Source organism: Triticum dicoccoides, chromosome 3A (genome assembly GCF_002162155.2).
Source record: "Triticum dicoccoides isolate Atlit2015 ecotype Zavitan chromosome 3A, WEW_v2.0, whole genome shotgun sequence".
Classification (NCBI taxonomy): domain Eukaryota; kingdom Viridiplantae; phylum Streptophyta; class Magnoliopsida; order Poales; family Poaceae; genus Triticum; species Triticum dicoccoides.
The window spans coordinates 230,933,790-230,957,784 of NC_041384.1; the positions used below are offsets into that span (position 1 = coordinate 230,933,790).

General features: G+C 46.9%; 1 protein-coding gene across 1 annotated transcript; it reads right to left on the reverse strand.

Annotated features, from left to right (window-relative positions):
* Nucleotides 1-19,670: 19,670 nt before the first annotated feature.
* Nucleotides 19,671-21,641, reverse strand: LOC119272185. The gene is made up of 3 exons (XM_037553735.1): nucleotides 20,543-21,641; nucleotides 19,732-19,776; nucleotides 19,671-19,682 (listed from the first exon to the last, which is right to left on the reverse strand). Exons 1-3 carry the CDS (start codon nucleotides 21,374-21,376, stop codon nucleotides 19,671-19,673), a joined length of 891 nt encoding a protein of 296 aa, XP_037409632.1. The 5' UTR covers nucleotides 21,377-21,641.
* Between the last annotated feature and the right edge of the window lie 2,354 nt (nucleotides 21,642-23,995).

Below are 23,995 nucleotides of genomic sequence, written 5' to 3' on the forward strand. Positions count from 1 at the left end.
TAGCTTATCCGGTGTGCCCTGAGAACGAGATATGTGCAGCTCCTATCGGGATGTCGGCGCGTCGGGTGGTCTTGCTGGACTTGTTTTACCATTGTCGAGGATGTCTTGTAGAACCGGGATACCGAGTCTGATCGGAATGTCTCGGGAGGAGGTCTATTCCTTCGTTGACCGTGAGAGCTTCTCATGGGCTAAGTTGGGACACCCCTGCGGGGTTTTGAACTTTCGAAAGCCGTGCCCGCGGTTATGGGCAGATGGGAATTTGTTAATGTCCGGTTGTAGAAAACCTGAAGTTGACCTTAATTAAAATGCATCAACCGCGTGTGTAACCGTGATGGTCTCTTTCCGGCAGAGTCCGGGAAGTGAACACGGTGTTGGAGTTATGCTTGATGTAGGTTGTTTTAGGATCACTTCTTGATCATAGATTTCTCGAACGTGCTTTGCCTTCTCTTCTCGCTCTCATTTGCGTATGTTAGCCACCATATATGCTAGTCGCTTGCTGCAGCTCCACCTCATACCTTTACCTTACCCATAAGCTTAAATAGTCTTGATCGCGAGGGTGCGAGATTGCTGAGTCCCCGTGACTCACAGATACTTCCAAAACCAGCTTGCAGGTGCTGATGAGTCCGTGCAGATGACGCAACCAAGCTCAGGAGGAGCTCGCTGAAGATCTTGTCCTTTATGTTGTTTCGTGCTAGTTGATCAGTAGTGGAGCCCAGTTGGGGTCGATCGGGGACCTTTGTCGCTTTTGGGGTTCTTCTTTTATTTTGGTTCTGTAGTCGGACCTTGATTGTATTTGGTTGTTGTAATGGTTTATTCATGTAATTGTGTGAAGTGGCGATTGTAAGCCAACTATGTATCTCTTTCCCTTATGTATTACATGGGTTATGTGAAGATTACCTCACTTGCAACATTGCTTTCAATGCGGTTATGCCTCTAAGTCGTGCTTCGACACGTGGGAGATATAGCCGCATCGAGGGCGTTACACATACCTTGATAAAGTTTTGAAGAAGTTCAAAATGGATCAAGCAAAGAAAGGGTTCTTGCCTGTATTACAAGGTGTGAAGTTGAGTCAGACTCAATACCCGACCACTAAAGAAGATTGAGAGAAAATGAAATATGTTCCCTATGCTTCAACCATAGGCTCTATCATGTATGCAATGCTGTGTACCAGACCTGATGTGTGCCTTGCTATTAGCTTAGCAGGGAGGTACCAAAGTAATCCAGGAGTGGATCACTGGACAACGGTCAAGAACATCTTGAAATACCTGAAAAGGACTAAGGATATGTTTCTTGTTTATGGAGGTGACAAAGAGCTCATTGTAAATGGTTACGTCGATGCAAGCTTTGACACTGATCCGGATGACTCTAAGTCACAAACCGGATAAGTGTTTTTATTGAACGGTGGAGCTGTCAGTTGGTGCAGTTCTAAGCAAAGCGTCGTGGCAGGATCTACGTGTGAAGCGGAGTACATAGCTGCTTCGGAAGCAGCAAATGAAGGAGTCTGGATGAAGGAGTTCGTATCCGATCTAGGTGTCATACCTAGTGCATCGGGTCCAATGAAAATCTTTTGTGACAATACTGGTGCAATTACCTTGGCAGAGGAATCCAGATTTCACAAAAGAACCAAGCACATCAAGAGATGCTTCAATTCCATCGGCGATCAAGTCAAGGAAGGAGACATAGAGATTTGCAAGATACATATGGATCTGCATGTTGCAGACCCATTGACTAAGCCTCTCTCACGAGCAAAACATGATCAGCACCAAGACTCCATGGGTGTTAGAATCATTACCGTGTAATCTAGATTATTGACTCTAGTGCAAGTGGGAGACTGAAGGAAATATGCCCTAGAGGCAATAATAAAGTTGTTATTTATATTTCCTTATATCATGATAAATGTTTATTATTCATGCTAGAATTGTATTAACCGGAAACTTAGTACATGTGTGAATATATAGACAAACTGAGTGTCACTAGTTTGCCTCTACTTGACTAGCTCGTTGAATCAATGATGGTTATGTTTCCTAACCATAGACATGATTTGTCATTTGATTAACGGGGTCACATCATTAGAGAATGATGTTATTGACTTGACCCATCCGTTAGCTTAGCACAATGATCGTTTATTTTGTTGCTATTGCTTTCTTCATGACTTATACATGTTCTTATCACTATGAGATTATGCAACTCCCGGGTACCGGAGGAACACTTTGTGTGCTACCAAATGTCGCAACATAACTGGGTGATTATAAAGGTGCTCTATAGGTGTCTCCGATGGTGCTTGTTGAGTTGGCATAGATCAAGATTAGATTTGTCACTCCGATTGTCGGAGAGGTATCTTTGGGCCCTCTCGGTAATGCACATCACTACAAGCCTTGCATGCATTGTGACTAATGAGTTAGTTTTAGGATGATGTATTACGGAACGAGTAAAGAGACTTGCCGGTAACGAGATTGAACTAGGTATTGAGATTCTGACGATCGAATCTCGGGCAAGTAACATACCGATGACAAAGGGAACAACATATGTTGTTATGTGGTTTGACCGATAAAGATCTTCGTAGAATATGTAGGAACAAATATGAGTATCCAGGTTCCGCTATTGGTTATTGACCGGAGACGAGTCTCGATCATGTCTACATAGTTCTCGAACCCGTAGGGTCCGCACGCTTAACATTCAGTGACGATCGGTATTATGAGTTTATGTGTTTTGATGTACTGAAGGTAGTTCGGAGTCCCGTATGTGATCACGGACATGACAAGGAGTCTCAAAATAACCGAGACGTAAATATTGATATATTGGACGACTATATTCGGAGACGGGAAGTGTTCCGTATGATTTCGGAGAAAACCGGAGTGCCGGAGGGGTTACCGAAACCCCCCGGGGAAGTATTGGGCCTTAGTGGGCCTGAGGGAAGAGAGAGAGGGCTGCAGCCCAGGAGGTGGCGCGCCCCCTCCCATGGGGAGTCCGAATTGGACTAGGGGAGGGGGCGCGGCCCCTCTTTCCCTCTCCCTCTCTTTCCTTTCCCCTTCCCTCTTCCTAGTTGGACTAGGAAAGGATGAATCCCCTTCCTAGTAGGAAGAGGATTCCTCCTCTCCTTGGGGCGCACCAAGGCTGGCCGGCCTCCCCCCTTGCTCCTTTATATACGGGGGCAGGGGGCACCCAAAGACACAAGTTGATTGTTCCAAGCCGTGTGCAGTGCCCCCTCCACCATAATCCACCTCGATCATATCATAGCGGTGCTTAGGTGAAGCCCTGCGTCGGTAGCAAAATCATCACCATCATCACGTCGTCGTGCTGACGGAACTCTCCCATGAAGCTCTGCCGGATCGGAGTTCGTGGGACGTCATCGAGTTGAACGTGTGCTGAACTCAGAGGTGCCGTGCGTTCGGTACTTGGATCGATCGGATCGTGAAGACGCACGACTACATCAACCACGTTCTCATAACGCTTCCGCTTACAGTCTACGAGGGTACGTGGACGATACTCTCCCCTCTCGTTGCTATGCATCACCATGATCTTGTATGTGTGTAGAATTTTTTTTTGAAATTACTACGTTCCCCAACACTATCATGTATGCTATGCTATGTACCAGACCTGATGTGTGCCTTGCTATAAGTTTAGCACAGAGGTACCAAAGTAATCCAATAGTGGATCACTAGACAACAGTCAAAATTATCCTTAGAGGACTAAGGAAAATTCTCTCGGTTATGGAGGTGACAAAGAGTTCATCGTAAAGAGTTACGTCGATGCAAGCTTTTACACCGATCCAGATGACTCTGAGTCTCAATCTGGATACATATTGAAAGTTAGAGCAATTAGCTAGAGTAGCTCCATGCAGAGCATTGTAGACATAAAATTTGCAAAATACATACGGATCTAAATGTGGCAGACCCATTGACTAAACTTCTCTCACAAGCAAAATATGATCACACCTTAGTACTCTTTGGGTGTTAATCACATAGTGATGTGAACTAGATTATTGACTAGTAAACCCTTTGGGTGTTGGGCACATAGCAATGTGAACTATGGGTCTTAATCACATAAAGATGTGAACTATTAGTGTTAAATCACATGGCGATGTGAACTAGATTATTGACTCTAGTGCAAGTGGGAGACTGAAGGAAATATGCCCTAGAGGCAATAATAAAGTTGTTATTTTATATTTCCTTATATCATGATAGATGTTTATTATTCATGCTAGAATTGTATTAACCGGAAACTTGATACATGTGTGGATACATAGACAAAACATTGTGTCCCTAGTAAGCCTCTACTAGACTAGCTTGTTAGTCAAAGATGGTTAAGTTTCCTAACCATAGACATGTGTTGTCATTTGATGAACATGATCACATCATTAGGAGAATGATGTGATGGACAAGACCCACCCATTAGCTTAGCATATTGATCATTCAGTTTTATTGCTATTGATTTCTTCATGTCAAATACATATTCCTTCAACTATGATATTATGCAACTCCCGGATATCGGAGGAATACCTTGTGTGCTATCAAACGTCATACATAACTGGGTGATTATAAAGATGCTCTACATGTATCTCCGAAGGTGTTTGTCGGGTTGGCATAGATCGAGATTAGGATTTGTCACTCCGAGTATCGGAGAGGTATCTCTGGGCCCTCTCGGTAATACACATCATAAGAAGCCTTGCTAGCAATGTGACAAATGAGTTAGTTGCGGGATGATGTATTATGGAATGAGTAAAGAGACTTGCCGGTAATGAGATTGAACTAGCTATGAAGATACCGACGATCGAATCTCGGGCAAGTAACATACCGATGACAAAGGGAATAACATATGTTGTCATTACGGTTCGACCAATAAAGATCTTCGTAGAATATGTAGGAGCCAATATGAGCATCCAGGTTCCGCTATTGGTTATTGACCGGAGACGTGTCTCGATCATGTCTACATAGTTCTCGAACCCGTAGGGTCCGCACGCTTAACGTTCGATGACTATTTTGTATTGTATGAGTTATGTGTTTTGGTGACCGAATGTTGTTCGGAGTCCCGGATGAGATCACGGACATGACGAGGAGTCTCGAAATGGTCGAGAGGTAAAGATTGATATATATAGGACGATATTATTCGGACACAGGAAGTGTTCCGGGGGTACCGGGTACATATCGGGTCACCAAAAAGGGGGTTCCGGGTACCCCCTGGCAAAGATATGGGCCTAATGGGCCAAGTGGGGAAACACAGCACCCAGTATGGGCTTTTGTGCCCCCACATGGGCCGCACTAGAGGGTAAAGGAAAGGGGATAAGAGAGAAGGAAGAGGAGAGATTCGGCCTCCCCTTCCTTCCCTCCTCCCTCCTCTTTCCTTCCTCCTTCGGTGAAAAAGGAAAGGGGGTCGAATTAGACAAGGCCCCCAAGTAGGATTCCTCCTACTTGGGGCACCCCCTTGGCTGCCCCCTCTCCCTCCCACCTATATATATGAGGGGGGCACCTAGAAGATAGATCAACTTTTGTTAGCTGTGTGGGGCGCCTCCCTCCACAGATTACATCCTCAGTCATTTTCTCGTAGTAGGCAAGGCCCTGCGCGGATCACATCGCCATCACCGTCACCACGCCGTCGTGCTGACGAAACTCATCTACTTCCTTGACACTTTGTTGGATCAAGAGTTCGAGGGACATCATTGAGCTGAACATGTGCAGAACTCAGAGGTGTCGTACGTTCGGTGATTGATCGGTCGGAACAAGAAGAAGTTCGACTACATCAACCGCGTTGTCAAACGCTTCCGCTTTCGGTCTAAAAGGGTACATAGACACACTCTCCCCCTCTCATTGTTATGCATCTCCTACATAGATCTTGCGTGAGCGTAGATTTTTTTTTTGAAATTGCATGCTATGTTTCCCAACAGATTCTCCCGTGTGGGACACCTGGTTCCGGGACGAGCATGACCTGCATCGGCAGGCGGTTTTTTGCCGGTCGTGATCCAAGCCCACCATGGGCGCGATCTGCTAGCCGTGTGCGTGCTCTCAGCCCGCCCAGGTCACACGACCGTGCGCGGGTGCGTGCGCAGTCCCACGCCCTTCCCTCGTCATCCTTTCCACCACCAGCTCCCACCATCACCATCGAAAAGTAGGCGGGCTCGTGAGGAGGGTGCTCTAGGACTCTGAGAGGGAGTACGACCGTGCCCAGCACGACTGCCTCGACATGATGATGGCACTTTCGGGTGCCGACGATGTGGCCATACGCGGGCTGGAGGCCAAGGAGGAGCCATTTTCAGAACCCCCCGCTGCAACCTGGAACCTGGAGTTGGTGAGGTAGTCCTAGACATGGACATCTACGGTGCCATGCAACCCACCTTCACCGCCGGCCTCATGGGTGGGCACAGAGCTGTGATCACTTGTAACACCCCGAGACTGTTGTGCTAGGTGTCTTCCAGTTATTTGTTGTTGTTGCCTTGTCTTTCGCTTACGTGTTGCATATTGTCATGTCATCATGTGCATTGCATCATCATGTTTTCAAAATTTGCATCCGTCCGGGTTCCCCAGTTCTCTCCATTGTCCATTCTGAGCCCAGACACATTTGTACGCGCCCGCGACACCTCCAAAATAGTATTTTATAAGTGGCCGAAATTTCATCGCATTCGGAGTCCGTTTGACGCCCAACGGATAACTATAGCGGCATTATAGTCGGTCAAACGTCGGACGTTTTCGGTCTTCGGAAACAGTTGTCGGGCTGCACTCTCTCTCTCTCTCTCTCTCTTCTCTCCCGCAAACCTCGGCCTTCTACACAGTCACAATCAGCCCACCTGAAGCCCACTAAATCCACCCTCCGACCGGAACCGTCGGATCGCGATCGGAGGCTCTGGAACGGCCCCAAACCACCCCTAGACCAAACCCTAGCCTCCCCTGCTATAAATAGAACCCCATCCTTCCAAATCTGGACATTCCTTCCCTTCCTCCTCAATTTCCGCGCCCCCCAATCATCATCCGCCACCACTTCCCACCTTCTCCTCCATTTCCGCGACCATCCACTTGGCGCCGCCGCTGTCGCACCCCGGACCAACCGGTGGCGCGCCACCTAACCCCGCCAGGCCGCCCGCAGCCACTCATGTGAGGCCACGTCGCCCTTGGCCTCCTCCCACCTCCCCGTGGCCATCTCGGCCCGCAGCAGGCCCGCCCCAGGCCAGATCTAGGCCTAGAGGGAGCCCGCGTTGCGCCGCCGAAGCCCGTTCCGCTCCGTCGCCCGCGTGTCGCCCGCTCCTCGCCGGTGCTTCGCTGGAGTGCCGCCCGCGCCGCTCGCCTTCCCGTTGCCGGCCACCAGAGGAGCCGACCCCGCTCGGATCCGCCCCGACCTGCTCCCTCGTCCTCGCGCGCGAGCCGCCTGCCACCCACCTCGCCGGATCTTGCATCGCCCGCCAGCGCGCGCCTCCGCCGGAGTTCCGCCGAAGTCAACCTCCGCCCGCGCCACGTCCAAACTCTGTGTCGGCATCATCAAGAACTCCTCCGCTGGATCCAGGGCCCTGCGACACGATCCCGACCTCGCCGGCCGCGCCCGTCGCCGTTTCCCCGCACGCCGCCCTTGCCGGAGTTCGGCCGCTGCCGCCGCACGCCGGCGTTGACCGCTGCCCTGCGCGTGGCCCAGATCCAGCAAGGCCCAGCGCGCCCGGCCAGCCCCGTCGGCCTCTCTTCCACCGAGCGGGCCAGATCTTGGCCCAGGGTGAGAACCCTCACCACAGCGCCCCTCTGTTTTTCCGTCCTGTTGGGCCAGCCCTCAAGTTTCGGCCCGTGTCATGTTTTTTCCCAGATCTGTGAATTTAGCATTTTTCTAGAGACTGTAGTTTTTACAGAAAAGTCCCTAGTCCTCACATATCATCTGTTCTTGATCTCTTTCTCTAAGCAAATTTTTCTTCAAGATTCCTCAATTGTGTGGATTTTCAAATCTGTACAACTCTAGAACCTAAGTCAAAGAACGCTTAGTGAAATTCCTCAAGATTCATCCGGTCAAATTCCTCAAACTTGTTCTTATTGCAAAATCTTCTGAGAACGCATATGACCTCTCCAAATTCCTCGCAACTATACTATGTTCACATGTAAACATGTCCGCTGCTGAATCATTAGGTTCTCATCAACTTAACTCATTTGCAGCATTCCTCAAAGAAAAGTTGCATACCTCTTTAGAGAACTCAATCGTTCAAAACCCTCAGCTGAAGAAAATGGCAGATGGCAAGAAACCTCATAAGGGAGGAAAGAAGCTGGAAGTCAACACTGTGTTTGAAATCCCTGAGGATATATACAAGGATTATTGCACTCCTGATGAGGCCACCCATGGAAAGGAAACTAAGAATGAGCGCAAAGTGCACATCCAAAGGATAGAGAGGAGATGGGCACGGGAATGGAGGGAATACATATATGTTACTCCCAAGTATATGAAGAAATTCGCTCTTAATCCTCCATGCCCAAGACCTCCGTTGGCACCTGGCCAAGTAGCTGATCCCACCAGCCTCAAGCGTGGTGAGGATTATCCCGATGAATGGTCCAAGTGCCAGGCCAAGCTAGCCAGAGTAGCTAAGGGAGCAGTGAGGAAATTTAATGAAGACTCTACTGCTGCTGCCACTGCTGAGGCCCCTGCAAGCAAGCCAAAGAAGGCCATGCCAAAGAAGCCGGCTCATAAGCCAAGTGCTTCAACCCCAATGCCCTCACGACCAAGTTCCTCAGCAATGCCCTCACGGTCAGATTCTTCAAAGCCCTCACGGCCAATTCCTCAAGCCGCACCAGCTCCTCCAAAGTCCTCAGCTCCTCCGTCAAAATCCTCAGCACATGTGCATCTCGCCACGTGCCAAAGGCACAAGTGTGCCTCTGCTTTTGGATCCAAAATTGATCCTTGATTACATTGATCTCTGGCACAAGGACCCCAACACTCCTATGCCTGACTTCAAGCTGACTCCTAGCCAAAGTCATATGTTGACTCACTTCATTCAGGAAGAAAAATGGAAATTTCAAAAGGCCAGGCAGTTGAAGAAAGCGCAGTACAAAAAGGAGCGCTTCCTGAATAAAAACGTTGTTTCTATGACAACTGAAGAACTTGTCACTATTCAATCTAAGATCAAGAAACTCAGTGATGAATTTGTCGCATACCGCACTGATTGGCTGGGAGCCAAGGTCCGTTTTGTGAAACTAACTGAACAGTTCACTTCCAATGTTGCAGCCCCAACGCAACAAGAAAATCCTCAGGCTGAAGCATCTGCTCAGCCTACTGAAGAAAATGCCAGCACCGCTGATGATACTCAGGCTGCTGAAGAAAATGCTAGTACCGGGGCTGATGGCTGCATTCCAGCCGCTGAAGAAATTGCCAGGGCAACCACTAGTGTTGCCCTGATGAAAATGAAGAAGTCAGGGCAACTGCATCAGTTGTGCCTGAAGATCTTGAACCAAATTCCTATGCTCCTCCTCCACCTACACCATCTCTGATCCTTCCATCTGCATCAGATGTGAAGAAGACCAAGGCTGCAGAGCGTGCAGCTTTGAAGAAAAGGAAGGCATCAACTGCATCAGATTCTTCAGCTCCGAAGAAAATGAAGCCACTGATCAGCTCATTTGAAAATCCAATTGATGTTGTTCATGTCTCATCTATGCCATCAAAGGACCTTGTTCCTTTTGATGAAGAATACATGATCCCAAGCGGATCCGATGTAGACATTCCTTCTGCTGCTTCCTCAGAGCAGTTGGATGAAGAAATTGAAGCGGATGCAATCCCTTCAACCCCAATAGTCTCATTGCCCATGCCTTAGTTCACTGCTGAAGAGGTCGGCGTTGAAGAATGAATGAAGACGAAGATGTGTACATTGGATGCACAACTCCAGTGTTGAACGATAACTTTTGGGAAAGTCGGCATCCCAATTCTCCTTTGTTCACACCCCTACAACAAATTCCTCAGTCCCATATCACTACTGAAGTACAAATGGGATCTGAAGAACCTCGTGCCACACCATCTGTCCATGAAGAGATTCCAGCCACTAGTGCTGAAAAAATGTAAATGAAGAATTGAAGTCCCAGGCTGCCCCTAAAGAAGAACCTAAAACTCCTCAGCCCGCGAAACCTGAGATCGAGATCCCTGAGGTTGTGATGCAATTGACGGACACTCCTCACCCCAAGCCAAAGGATCCCTTCTCAAAGAAGCAAAAAATCAAGGCCAATGACTTATTCGGCGAGCATGTATTCTCCATGGACTATAATCCTTATGACTTTGCTCATCTTAGGAGGAAATGCTTCTGGACTGCTAGCTAGGCCAAGTTCTATTCTTCACTGCTTTTCAACAAGGATAAAGTCTTCTACCCCGAGCATATTCCTCATGTGGACATGGAATCACTGCCTTGCTTCTCTCCTGTCCTCAGTGTGCTTCATGACGCAGGCCTCCTCAACTTTTGCTCTGATATTGTTGATTGGAATGAAGAGCTTATTCTTTAGTTCTATGCTACACTGCATATCATAGGTGATCCTGATGATATCAACACTTTGGTATTGGACTGGATGACTGATAACACTCATTATAAAGCACCAGCCTCTGAATTACTTCACGCCCTGCCCATCAGTCCACCCCTTGAAGGAGCTTGCTGTCCGTACCAGGAGCCTGAACTCACTTCCCATTACATGCAAGTGCTGATGAAGCCCCTGAAGCCCGGTCAAATGCCAAGGATCAAATTCCTCGTGAAGGAATTGCTATATGTGCCCAGAACTGTCTATCACATTCTGACGAGGACAATGAGTCCTATCAAAGGCCACGACTCGTCTGATGAGGAAATTGTTGGCATCATGAAGAATCTGCTATTCAACACCATACATGGCATTCTTGTCAACTATCATGATTTCTTCATGAGGACTCTGGCAAATGTTGCACTCTCTCTGATTGAGTTGAAGCCTTATGCTCCTTGGATTATGAGATTCCTCAGAACAACGTCTTGACTAAACTATAAGGCTGACTTTCAGAATCACCTCAGCTACCTGCCCCCAATTGAAGTCCTCAAGCAGAGTTATTCCTCAGCTAATGAAAAGGGCAAGGCACCTACTGTCATTGATGAAGGCATTCGTCCATTGGATGGTCAGTTTCACAAAGTTGCATCTTATTCCACCAATGATGACTATACCACTCATGATTTTGCTGCACATGCATCCAAGCCAAATCCTCAAGCCACAGCTCCCAGGGTGATGACTGACCATGAGCTGCTTCTTAGTCTTCACCAGGAGGTGGATCGAAACCATAAATGGGTTAAGCGTCAGTTTGGTTCTCTTCTTCACAACATGACTTCTACACATACTGCAATGAAGAAAAATCATTACTACCTCCATGAAGTTTTCGGTCGCACCTGGGCTATCTTATCACATCTGTATGGTGAAGAAGATCTGAAGCAAATGGGTCTCAAGGAGAACTTTGATTGGTCTGCACCCCCGGTGAAGAAATTCAAGAAAGTCAAAGTTCCTTCCTTGGTGGCCAGCTCATATTCTTCATCCCGCGACACCGATGAGTTTGAAGACTTGGACAACACTGTTGCAGGCCCTACAACAACCAACAACCCCAACAACAATGGCGCTCCTCCATCAACTTGATATTCTTCAGGGGCGTTAGTCCTCATTTTCGATCCTTTTGGTCATTCGATGACAAAGGGTGAGAAATTTGAGTTAGTCTTCAAGCGGGTCTACATATATGGGCGTTTTTTTCTAATTTACAACTCTCGTTCTTTTGAAGACTTTGCTGGATCGAGTTGTAAACTTAAACTCTATGGTGGTCTGATACTTTTGCTGAGTTTTTCTGCATGCTTATTCCTTGTTAATGTTAATGCACGCATGATGAATTACATCAGTCACCATATTTCATCATTCATTTCAAATTCTTCATATTATATGTTAAATGCGTGTATGAATTACAAGATATATGGGGTGATCTCCATGATTCTACTCTTCAAAGTGTGCATTGCTTCAAAAGCAAATTCCTCACTATGCACATCTTTAGGTGGAGTTCTTCTATATCTTGCAATCAAATTCCTCAATTTCAGTATTTACACTTCATATGTTTATCCCCATTGAAAACTTAACCTATATTGTCATCAATCACCAAAAAGGGGGAGATTGTAAGTGCATCTAGTGCCCCTAAGTGATTTTGGTGTATTGAAGACTTATAGGTTAAGGGACTGATGCGTTTGTGAGTGTACACAGGTCTATAAGTCTATGATGAGTTTGATATTTACAGAGAAAGTCGGCCCCTAAAAATGAAGATCTTCGACTGAAGACTTTGATTTCTGAAGACTTTTTGAAGACTTTGAAAGTGAAGAAATTGGTGTGATCTTGAAGACTTAGTATTCATTCGAGGAACATGAAGCGTGAAGACTTTTGTTTTTGTAGTTTCATTTTCTCTTTCTTGAGTCATAGGAAACACCCTACTGTTAAAGGGGTCGAGGAAATACTAAGGAAAAATTTCCAAGTGATGCTCAATTCAAATCCTACACCTACCAATCCCTTCGAGTGAAGCCATTGGAAATATCATACAGTTCAGTCAATTTCTTCAGTGACAGAGACGAAGTCCTTCTAGTCTCTGAGGAATCTGTTCTAACTGAGGAGTTAGGGATTCGCTAGTGCGAATTGCCTACACAGTGAGGAACATGATAGCCCTGAGGAATTTGATACTCAAAATTCCGACCATTGCTGTGTTATGCGCCAGTTGTCCCAAAATATCTACCCACCTAACGGTCATATCATTGAAGGGAATGTATGTCTTATCATGTCGAGCTGCTCCCTAGGCTATAAATAGCCGCCCCCTACAACCACTAGCTGGTTGGCTTCTCCAAGAGAAACTGGCACTTGTCATTTGAGAGCATCCCATCCTCCGAGGACTTTGAGTGAAAATCATCAAGTGAGGAAAACCCAAACCCAAACACCTACAAACCCAAAGTGATTGAGCATCACTGAAGAGATTGATCCTGCGTCATGGTCTAGAGCATCCAAGAGGAAACTGTGGATCGCCGAGTGACCGAGTCTGTGAAGGTTTGGAAGTCACCTGAAGACTTACCACGAGTGATTGGGCGAGGTCTGTGTGACCTTAGCTCAAGGGGAATACGGTGAGGACTGAGTGTCCTGAGCTGCGTGTTCAGGACTGGGTGTCCGGGACTGTGTGTCCTTAGGTTTAAATACCTAGCCGCCCTAACCACATGTACAACTGTCAGAGCAGTTGGAACTGGTCTACCAAATCATTGTCTTCACTGAGCTAACTGGTTTCAATTCCTCAACCCTTCTATTTCCTCATTTCTGTGTTGTGTGCTTGTTCAGATCTATTTGAAGACTTTGACTGAAGACTTTCTCTATTTCCTCAATTCAATTTCTTCAGTCTGTTTGTCTTTATCCTGTGTTATCCTGTGTTTATGCCTTCTGTACTCTGTGCTTGTTATCATTTCATCATGAAGACCATGCTCATGTACGGTTATGTTTACTTCTGAGTACTTATTCCGCTACAAGTAGTTCTTCACTTAGGAATTTCCTCACCCTGAAATTCCTCAGTGAAGAATTCATAAAAATTGCCTATTCACCCCCCTCTAGTCGATATAACGCACTTTCAATTGGTATCAGAGCAAGGTACTCCCTTGTTCTGTGTGATTTTGGTTTAACCACCTGGAGTTTTAGTTATGTCGACCGCAGGTATGATCAAGGTTTCTGCTAGGTGTGCTACCTTCGTTGGGACGGACTACCCCTACTGGAAGAATAAGATACGCATGCATCTTGAGGCAATTGATAACGATCTCTGGTACGTTGTAGAGAATGGTGTTCCCTCTGTCACTCCCACCATCAACGTTGCTGATGTGAAGAGATTCAAGCATCTCGACTCTCAAGCGAAGAATATCATATGTGGATATCTGAGCAAAGGGCAGTATGGCAGAGTGAGTGCTTTGGAGACAGCAAAGCTTATCTAGGACAGGCTGTCCAAGGTCAATGAGGGAGTCTCAACACAGCGTGACTCTCGACGTTCTACGCAATCTCTTCAACCGCTTCAAAAGACTCGACAATGAAAATGCTAAGCAAACCTTTGATCGCCTCACTGACATCTCAAATGAGCTCCAAGCACTTGGTGCCACTGATATCACCGAGCATGAGGTGGTGAAGAAATTGTTGAGATCGCTTGATTCCTCATTTGATACCTTGGCATTGATGATAAGAGAACGTGGAGACTATAAGTCACTTGATCCCGCTGATATCCTCGAGAGACTAAACACACATGAGTTCCAGCTTGCTGAGAAGACAGATCTCTATGGACCAAGTTATGGTAGATCACGGGCTCTGGAGGCCAAGGCAATGTCTGAATCTGAAGGTGAAGATTCTGGTAGCAGCCTTGGTGACCCTGAAGAACTGAGCCAGGAGCTAGCAATGCTCGTGAGGAAGTTTCAGAAGTTCCCAAGACGTGGTTGCTTTGGTAAATCCTCAAGAAGTGGTGACTTGAGATCAGATTCCTCATCCCATGATTACAAGAAGAGACTCTGTCACAAATGCAAGAAACCTGGACACTACATTCAAGATTGTCCTTAGTGGGAAAAGGAATCAAAGAAGAAGTACAAGGATTACAGTTCTGATGATTCAAAGAAGAAGAAGAAAAAATCTTCAAAGACCTCGTCATCAAAGTCTTCAAGGTCCTCATCTCACAAGAAGAGCAGCTCCAAGAAGGCTCGGGCATTCATTGGCAAGGAAATGGACTCTAAGGCTGAATCTGAGGAAAATGAGGAAGAGGAGGAATCTAAGGAGTCAGACTCTGGTGTGGCGAGCCTAGCCCTCGCTATCGCATTCGTCAGCAAGTCCATCTTTAACTCTGAAGAAAATGACCTCCCCAACACTACTGATGACGGCGATGAGGACTACGCTCCCACCTATTGCTTCATGGCAAAAGGCTCAAAGGTACTCAAATATCCCTCCTCTAAATCTAGTGAGGATGAATCTGATGAAAACTTCAAATCCATCTATTCTAAACTTGCTAAGATTGCTGTGAAACTGCAAAAGTCTCTTGAAAAGGTTCAAAACATGCTAGATAAAAGCGATGATATGTTGGGTGAGGAAATGGATCGCACTAAAATTTTAACTGAAATCTTCAGAGACTTCAGTCCAAGTTTGACAATCTTCAAGGTCATCATAACACTCTCCTATCTGATCATGAGAAGCTTTCTTATGAATTTCTTCAAAGAAAGCAAGATCTTGAGCAGTTAAGAGTGAGTTATGAAGATCTTCAGAAGGAGCGTGATTCATTACTTGCTCAATAGATCAGCGCTACTCAGGATGAATTTGTTCCTCCATGTTTGAAGTGCATTGAACATGAAACTGCTAATTCTTCACCTGAATGCTCAAATACTTCTATTCCTGCAAATTTCTCAACTACCTCTGCTATCACTAATTTCCCATCTGAGGACATTGCTAGTATCACTGATGATGCAGGGCTGAAGGAATTGTATATGATAGGCATGTACAAAAGCCTCAAAGGGCATCATGCTCTTTGTGACATGCTTAAAAAGCAGATCCTCAACAGGAACCCTAGGAAAGAGGGTATTGCCTTTGAGAGGAAACTCAATGCTGATGGGACCTACTGGAAACCTGAGCAGTATCCCAAAACCTCATGGGTTGCTACAAAGGGACCTTCAGTCGATTCATCTACTTTATCTGGCTTTACATGTGAATCTTCATATTCTTCTGATGAGCCATTTGACTCCAATTATAAACTGTTCAAAAATCAGAATGGTGAAGTATTTGCTAGATATGTTGGCACTAACTGCAGGAATGGTTCTCCTATGAAGAAAATCTGGGTTCCCAAAAGGTGCCTTAAAAATCTTCAGGTGAATGTCATCATGACACCGCCTGAGAAGAGTAGGAACCCTAGATCAAATTCTCCATATGGACCAAATTCTTCATATGGACCCAAGTCCTCATACGGACCAAACTCCTCACATGGATCAAATTCCTCAAAAGGATCAAAGTCCTCATATGAACATCATCGTGCTAACCCGACTGTTTCACAGGGAAGATCTAAGGATTATGGATATGTGCATTATTCTTCAAATCATTATGTTCATAAGTCCTTGAAGAATTTCTCTGCTTACTCCTATGCTTACCCTAACCCCTCTTATGTGAAACAAAGTGGATTGGCATCTATGCCACCTTTCTCTTATGGAGCTCGCAGAATGATGAACTCTTTGCCACCCCTTCAGATGTGGGTGGTGAAGAAAAAGAACTAACCTCTTATGCAGGGTCAGGTCTCCAGATGAACTTAATCATCTGAAGAATTTGCTGGAGACCTAAATTTGCTTGAAAGGACGCAAGCTAATCATGAAGAAATGAATTTTCATTTCTCACATCCTCATACTGCTTTATTTGTTCTATTGCTTGATGAAATTGATCTGATGAAATTGATACCATATTCTTCACTGCTGAAGTATATGAGTTCGTAAGTTGCACTAATTCATCTGCAGGATGATCAACCCAAAGCCACTGAGTGGGTCCTCGATAGTGGATGTACAAATCACATGACTGGTGACAGGAGCTTATTGATGGACTCTGCTTTATCTCCATCACATCTGAAGCATATCACCTACGCTCACAAAGGCAAAAGCAGGGTATTGGGTCTAGGTAAGGTTGCCATCTCAAAGGATTGACACATGGACAAAGTCATGCTTGTCGAGTCCTTAGGGTTCAACCTCATGTCTGTTTCAATGCTTTGTGATCTTGATATGGTTGTTGTATTTGGCAAGTATCGTTGTGTTATGATCATGGAAGCTGACAATTCCAAAGTCTTCGAAGGCTTTAAGAGAGGAGATTTGTATATTGTTGATTTCTCTACAGGACCACAACCAACTACATGTCTACTTGCATAAACTTCAGAAGGCTGGCTATGGCATTGACAACTTGGTCATGCTGGCATGAGGAATCTGCACACGCTCGCGAAGAAGAAGCATGTCATTGGCATCGAGGGTGTCAAATTCATCAAGGACCATTTGTGTGGAGCCTGTGAAGCTGGAAAGATGACCAAGGCCAAGCATCCAGCGAAGACTATCATGACTATACTCGACCATTTGAATTGCATCACATGGATCTCTTTGGCCCTACTCACTATGCCACATTTACTAATGTTGCATCTTTATATGGCTTTGTCATTGTTGATGATTATTCTCGATATACATGGGTGCATATCATCACTTACAAAACTGAAGTGCAGGAAGTCTTCAAACGATTTTCCTCGAGGGCCTCAACCAACTTTGGTGTGAAGATCAAGCACATCAGAAGTGATAATGGAACTGAGTTCAAGAACACTGGTCTTGATGACTATCTTGATGAACTTGGTATTATTCATGAGTTATCTGCTCCTTATACTCCTCAGCAAAATGGCGTGTGGAGTGCAAGAACAGGACTCTTGTTGAGATGTCCCCCACTATGCTTGATGAGTACAAGACGCCACCTCGCTTTTGGCCTGAGGCAATTGATACTGTGTGCCACATCATCACCATGGTATATTGATACGTCTCCAACGTATCTATAATTTTTGATTGTTCCATGATATTATATTATCAACCTTGGATGTTTTATATGCATTTATATGCTATTTTGTATGATTTTTGGGACTAACCTATTAACCTAGAGCCCAGTGCCAGTTTCTGTTTTTCCTTGTTTTAGAGTATCGCAGAACAGGAAAATCAAACGGAGTCCAATTGACCTGAAACTTCACGAAACTTATTTTTGGACCAGAAGAGTCATGGGCTGCCCATGAGGGTGGGGGCGCGCCCACCCCCCTGGGCGCGTCCCCTGCCTCGTGGACAACCCGGAGATCCACCGACGTACTTCTTCCTCCTATATATACCCATATATCCAAAAAACTTCGGGGAGCACAATAGATCGGGAGTTCTGCCGCCAGAAGCCTCCGTAGCCACCGAAAACCAATCTAGACCCGTTCTGGCACCCTGCTGGAGGGGAATCCCTCTCCGGTGGCCATCTTCATCATCCCGGTGCTCTCCATGACGAGGAGGGAGTAGTTCTCCCTTGGGGCTGAGGGTATCTACCAGTAGCTATGTGTTTGATCTCTCTCTCTCTCTCTCTCGTGTTCATGAGGTGGTATGATCTTGATGTATCGCGAGCTTTGCTATTATAGTTGGATCTTATGATGTTTCTCCCCCTCTACTCTCTTGTGGTGAATTGAGTTTTCCCTTTGAAGTTGTCTTATCGGATTGAGTCTTTAAGAATTTGAGAACACTTGATGTATGTCTTGCACGTGCTTATCTGGTGGTGACAATGGGATATCATGTGATCCACTTGATGTACGTTTTGGTGATCAACTTGCAAGTTCCGTAACCTCGTGAACTTATGCATAGGGGTTGGCACACGTTTTCGTCTTGACTCTCCGGTAGAAACTTTGGGGAACTCTTTGAAGTTCTTTGTGTTGGTTGAATAGATGAATCTGAGATTGTGTGATGCATATCGTATAATCATACCCGCGGATACTTGAGGTGACATTGGAGTATCTAGGTGATATTAGGGTCTTGGTTGATTTGTGTCTTAAGGTGTTATTCTAGTACGAACTCTAGGATAGATTGAACGGAAAGAATAGCTTCGTGTTATTTTACTACGGACTCTTGAATAGATCGATCAAAAAGGGTAACTTTGAGGTGGTTTCGTACCCTACCATAATCTCTTCGTTTGTTCTCTGCTATTAGTGACTTTGGAGTGACTCTTTGTTGCATGTTGAGGGATAGTTATATGATCCAATTATGTTATTATTGTTGAGAGAACTTGCACTAGTGAAAGTATGAACCCTAGGCCTTGTTTCCTAGCATTGCAATACCGTTTATGCTCACTTTTGTCATTAGTTACCTTGCTGTTTTTATATTTTCAGATTAAAAAAACCATTATCTACTATCCATATTGCACTTGTATCACCATCTCTTCGCCGAACTAGTGCACATATACAATTTACCATTGTATTGGGTGTGTTGGGGACACAAGAGACTCTTTGTTATTTGGTTGCAGGGTTGTTTGAGAGAGACCATCTTCATCCTATGCCTCCCACAGATTGATAAACCTTAGGTCATCCACTTGAGGGAAATTTTCTACTGTCCTACAAACCTCTGCACTTGGAGGCTCAACAATGTCTACAAGAAGAAGGGTGTGTAGTAGACATCAAGCTCTTTTTTGGCGCCGTTGCCGGGGAGGTTAGAGCTTGAAGGTATATCTTTAGATCTTGCAATCTAATCTTTTTATTTCTTGTTTTTGCACTAGTTTAGTTTATAAAAGAAAACTAGAAAAAAATATGGAATTGAGTTTGCCTCATACGCTTTTTAATATCTTTCGTGAGTATAATGGAAAGGAAAATTGTGCCAAAGTGTTAGAAGAAGAATGCATTAAAATGTTTGGCACTAAATCTTTGAATGATGAGCATGATTGCAATGTTATTAGTATGAACTCTTTGAATATCCATAGTACTAATGATGATTGCACTAGTCATGATGAGAATGTCTCTTATAAGCATGTCAATTTTTATGGAGTGCATAGAGTTTGCAAGTACACACCAACTAGGGAAGATAGATTTTGCAAGAGGCATAAGTACTTAGAAACTAAATGGTTGCAAGAAAGGCTAGATGTTTGTGCTGAAAATTTAAATTTTCTTAGCCGTACTTATGAACTTTGCAATGAACGCAATCATTTAACCATCTGATGCAAATTGTTTCATGATCTAATCGTTTCCAAAAATTGTGATGACTTGATATCCCTTGCACATCACAAACGCGACGTTATCGGAACTAACCTGAAGAAGTAACACCGGAAAGAAGCAAACAACATAGTAAACAACCATCACATAAGAATGGCATGATGCACAAGCAAGTATGATGCATGTCTGGTTTAAAGAGGCATGGAATGGAAAAATGTACAAACAATCCTACAAATTAAGTGGAGCTCAATATGCAACGAGTTGCATATTGACGAAACACCACATTTGATTATTTAGTTCGATCTCGTTTATGTACCCCAACAACATTAAATGTTCTTAACATGGCAAGGGGTGAAGCAAATGAAAACTACCTATCTATGCAAGTTTAAACGAGGCCGGACCAACAAGCAACAAGTCCGGAAAAATCATCATGTGCATATTTTAGGTTTGGTACTGTTCTGCCCTAAACACAATTTTAGAGTTAATAAACATGCAAAATGAGTGCATCATGTTAAACTAGGCATTTTTCTACCCCATTTACATATAAAGATTATTTAAAATGGAGCTACGGTTATTAAGTTATGAATTAAAGCATTTTAACATGGCAATAGGCAAAATATGTGCAAACATCATTTTAAACATTTTAACATGATTGAAAGTGGCATATTATGAAACTACACAAATTCTAAGCAACTTTCATATATAGAGTTTTTACATGTGATGCTTAGTTTGTGAGTTAAGATATGCATGAAGTAAAGGGGGTTTTCTGCAAAACTGACGTTCTTGTGGATAAAAGAGAAATCTACTAGACAGGAAAAAAACACCACGCGGTCCAAAGGCTGGATCAAGCTGGGCTGCTCACCACAGAACTTGGGCCGGCTCGGTAGTGTTGGGCTCGGGACGCACTGGGCCTGTGCGTGGCCCACCTGGCACACGACATTGAGCAGCCCGAGCGTTTGACCATCTCGCTCGACAGAGAGACGGTGTGGCGGCACAGAAGGTCAACGGCGGGACGGCAGCGGGACTTGGCGGGCGACGCAGAGGAGGTCCGGGGCGCCGGGGAACCACGGCGTTGGGGTGGATCCCGCCGAAAAAGAGCTCGGGGACGGCGAGGTTGGACGAGGCAGGGCTGTGGGGAATCTGCAGGGCGTCGGGGCCCCCTTGGGTCCGGCACGAGCGTGCGATGTAGACGGAGGGCGACGGGGTTGGGTGGCCGCGCGCACGGGAAGAGAGGAGGAAGGCGACGATGAAATTGTTGTTGCTGTCGCCTGCGGCAGCAAAGCTCCGGCGCGGCAGAGGCCATGGGGCGCTGGAGTAGCTCGAGAGCTCGAGCAGCGATGAACTTGGTGAAGCAGGGGAGCAGGCGGGGCTGCTGGGACTCCGACAAGCTGGGGCGGCGCGTCCATGGCGAGGCAGGGGCGCGGACGACGCGAAGACAGCCGGATCCGGGCGGCGTCGCTCCCGGCAAGAACTTGGCGGCAGACATGGTGGCTCGGCGCCTGTCAAGAGAAACAGGGGAGAGATGAGAGGCGGGTAGGAGGAAACGAGCAAGGAGGAGGAAGGTGATGGGCACGATGGGGTCCTGCGGGTGGTAGCCGGCGACAGCTGCCGGAGGAGGCTCGAGCAATGGCGACGAGGATGCCTTGGACACAAGGATCGGGAGCTCCTCTCCCGTCCATGCGTGGAAGACGAGCATGAGCGTGGGGCACGGGGCACGGGGCGATGGCTGGATGAGAGGATCCAGGGGAGGCGCCAGTAGGATCGTGGGGTTCTCGGCGTTTGGGCAGGTGGCTGCGCTCGGGATCGAGCCTCCTGCTCGGTCTGGAAGTGGGCACGAGGACGGGTCGAAGGGAGGAGGTGGAGGCTGGATGGATCTAGACCAGGGAAGGATGAGGCTGGTGATTGGCTCACTAGTGATCCTGAGGGGGAAACGAAGAGGAGACAAGGTGGAGGTTTTTGCAGCGGCGGGGAGGAAACGATTGATGGGATTGCCTAGCCTAGGGTTTGGACTAATATAAAGGGGCAATAGGATTAGGTTTGGACACTCGGATCAAAATCGGATGGTCATGGATAAATATGTTAGGGAGCCCAATTAACAAAACGGACATGGTTTATAGATGTTAGGGGATGATCTGGATCCAACGGTGATGATTGTCCGGGTCGAGTCCGGGATAGCTTTCGCACGCGCGCGCGAGGAGGTCCGCGGGCTGACGAGAGAGCTTAGGTTGGGCCTGGCGGTAGGTAGTGGACTGTGTAGAGGGGCTTGGGCTGAGAGGAGAGGAAAGAAGGCAGACCGGCAACCGTTTCCGGAGACCGAAAATGTCCGACGTTTGACCGGCTATACTGCCGCTATAGTTAAACGTTGGGGCGTCAAACGAACTCCGTATGAGATGAAACTTGGCAGGCGACCTACTAACAACATAACAACACCGCATGCCAACTTTCAACCCATTCCAAGAACATTTTCCGGCCACTTATAAAATAATATTTCGGAGATGTCGCGGACGCGTGCAAGTGTGTCTGGGCTCACAATGGACAACAAAAAGAACGAGGAGACCGGGATGGATGCAAGTTTTGAAAACATGATGATGCAATGCACATGATGACATGGCAAGCTGCAACACGCAAGGAAATGACATGGCAAAGACAGCGAATAACTGGAAGACACCTGGCGCAACGGTCTCGGGGCATTACAACACTCCACCACTACGAGAGGATCTCTTCCCGAGATCTAGGATGGCACCGGAGAGAAAACGAAAGATGAAGAGATAAAACAAAGTTGCTTCTTTGACAAATGAGTGAAACCAAAGAACCTTGTGAGGTTGAACAAATTGAAAGAAAGAATACAACGAAGATGAACAAAGTTGAAAACACTCCGTTAGAAAAGAGGAACAAGGAACATTATGAGAACCTTGTAGGTAGAAAGACATAAGAAAATGTCAGCGTTATGGGAACGGGGGTCCCTAGACTTGCTTACCTGCGGCCTGTGGCGTGGCTCGAGTGGGGGCCCAGTGCGGCCCAGCTTCATCAGCTCAAACTCAAGACCCTCGCGAGGGGCCAAGCCCTGCGGGGCGGACGACAGGAAGCTTCCTCAGAAGCAGCCTCATCAGGCAGGCTCGCGAGGAGGTGGAGAGATCAAGGCAGGGGCACCTCGCGAGAAGCCCATGATGCAAGCCATGACGATCAAGATCAGGCGGGTGCCAGGCAGGCACCGGCCTGTGCAGTGTCCTTGTTTCCCCTTCGGTGCAAAGGGAACAAGCACAGTCCAAGGCATCGGGCAAAGGTTACCATTCCGGTGCAACGAGACCAAGACCGGCAGAGCGGCAAGATGGAGGTCATCGTGGAGCCCAAGACAGCGTCATCACCAGTGCTTTTGGCAGCCGAAGACCACCTTTGGTCAGGATAACATGTACTAGATGTTCCCCTTCAAAATGGCCAATTGTTGGCGCCCTTCCCGCTCGCATTTTGGAAAGAGGACCAGGGCCTCTATAAGTAGGACTAGCCACCATGAGGGAGGGGGATCCTGGACCAAGCAAAACATACCACACCAGCTCAAGAACACCTCTCGCGAGGCCGTTCTTCCCCTGTATTGTTCATCATCAGCCCCTGAGGCAATCCACTACACCACACACTGGAGTAGGGTATTACACCACATCGGTGGCCCGAACCAGTATAAACCTCGTGTCCCTTGTGTGTTCTTCTTTCTAGCCTAGATCTCTTGCGAGCCATAGAAGCGCGTGTCGGTAGGAGAAAGATCTCCGTGCGCACCCCAGAGTTCGAACCTTAAGGGTCTGCCGGAACCCGAAATTCGACATTTGGCGCGCCAGGTAGGGGGTGCGCCGGAGTTCTCCCTCTCGACGACCCGCTCTCCACCAACATCACGTTTCGCCCTCATGGCGGACAACGCGCCGCCCGCTCCGGCAACCGATGCCGGCACTGGGGCCGGGGGGCTCCGAGCCTTGGCCCCCACCTTGCAGCAGGTGCAGTGGCCACACAAATTCAAGCCTGAGACGCCGCTGCTCTACAACGGCGCGACGGATCCTCTGGTTTTCCTGCTAGCATATGAGGAGGCCGTCCTCAAAGTCGGGGCGACGACCGAGTGATGGCCAACTGGTTCCCCATGGCCCTCGCCGGTGACCCACGCGCATGGCTCCTCCACCTACCGATGGCTTCTGGGACCTCCTGGGAGGAGCTGCACGACCTCTTCCTCGCCCATTATGTCGCACCAGTGCCGCCCGTCGTCGCAGCTCTCCTGGGTGGCTCACAGGCACCACCCTCGAGCCGCCACATCAAGCCATTCACCCGCCGGATCAGC

Coding starts and splice junctions, on each gene's coding strand:
- LOC119272185 (XM_037553735.1), bottom strand. CDS start 21,376: ATGCTCGTCTTCCACGCATGGACGGGAGAGGAGCTCCCGATCCTTGTG. Junction 19,777..20,542: donor GAGCCGGCCCAAGTTCTGTG/GTGAGCAGCCCA, acceptor TTACTTCTTCAG/GTTAGTTCCGATAACGTCGC.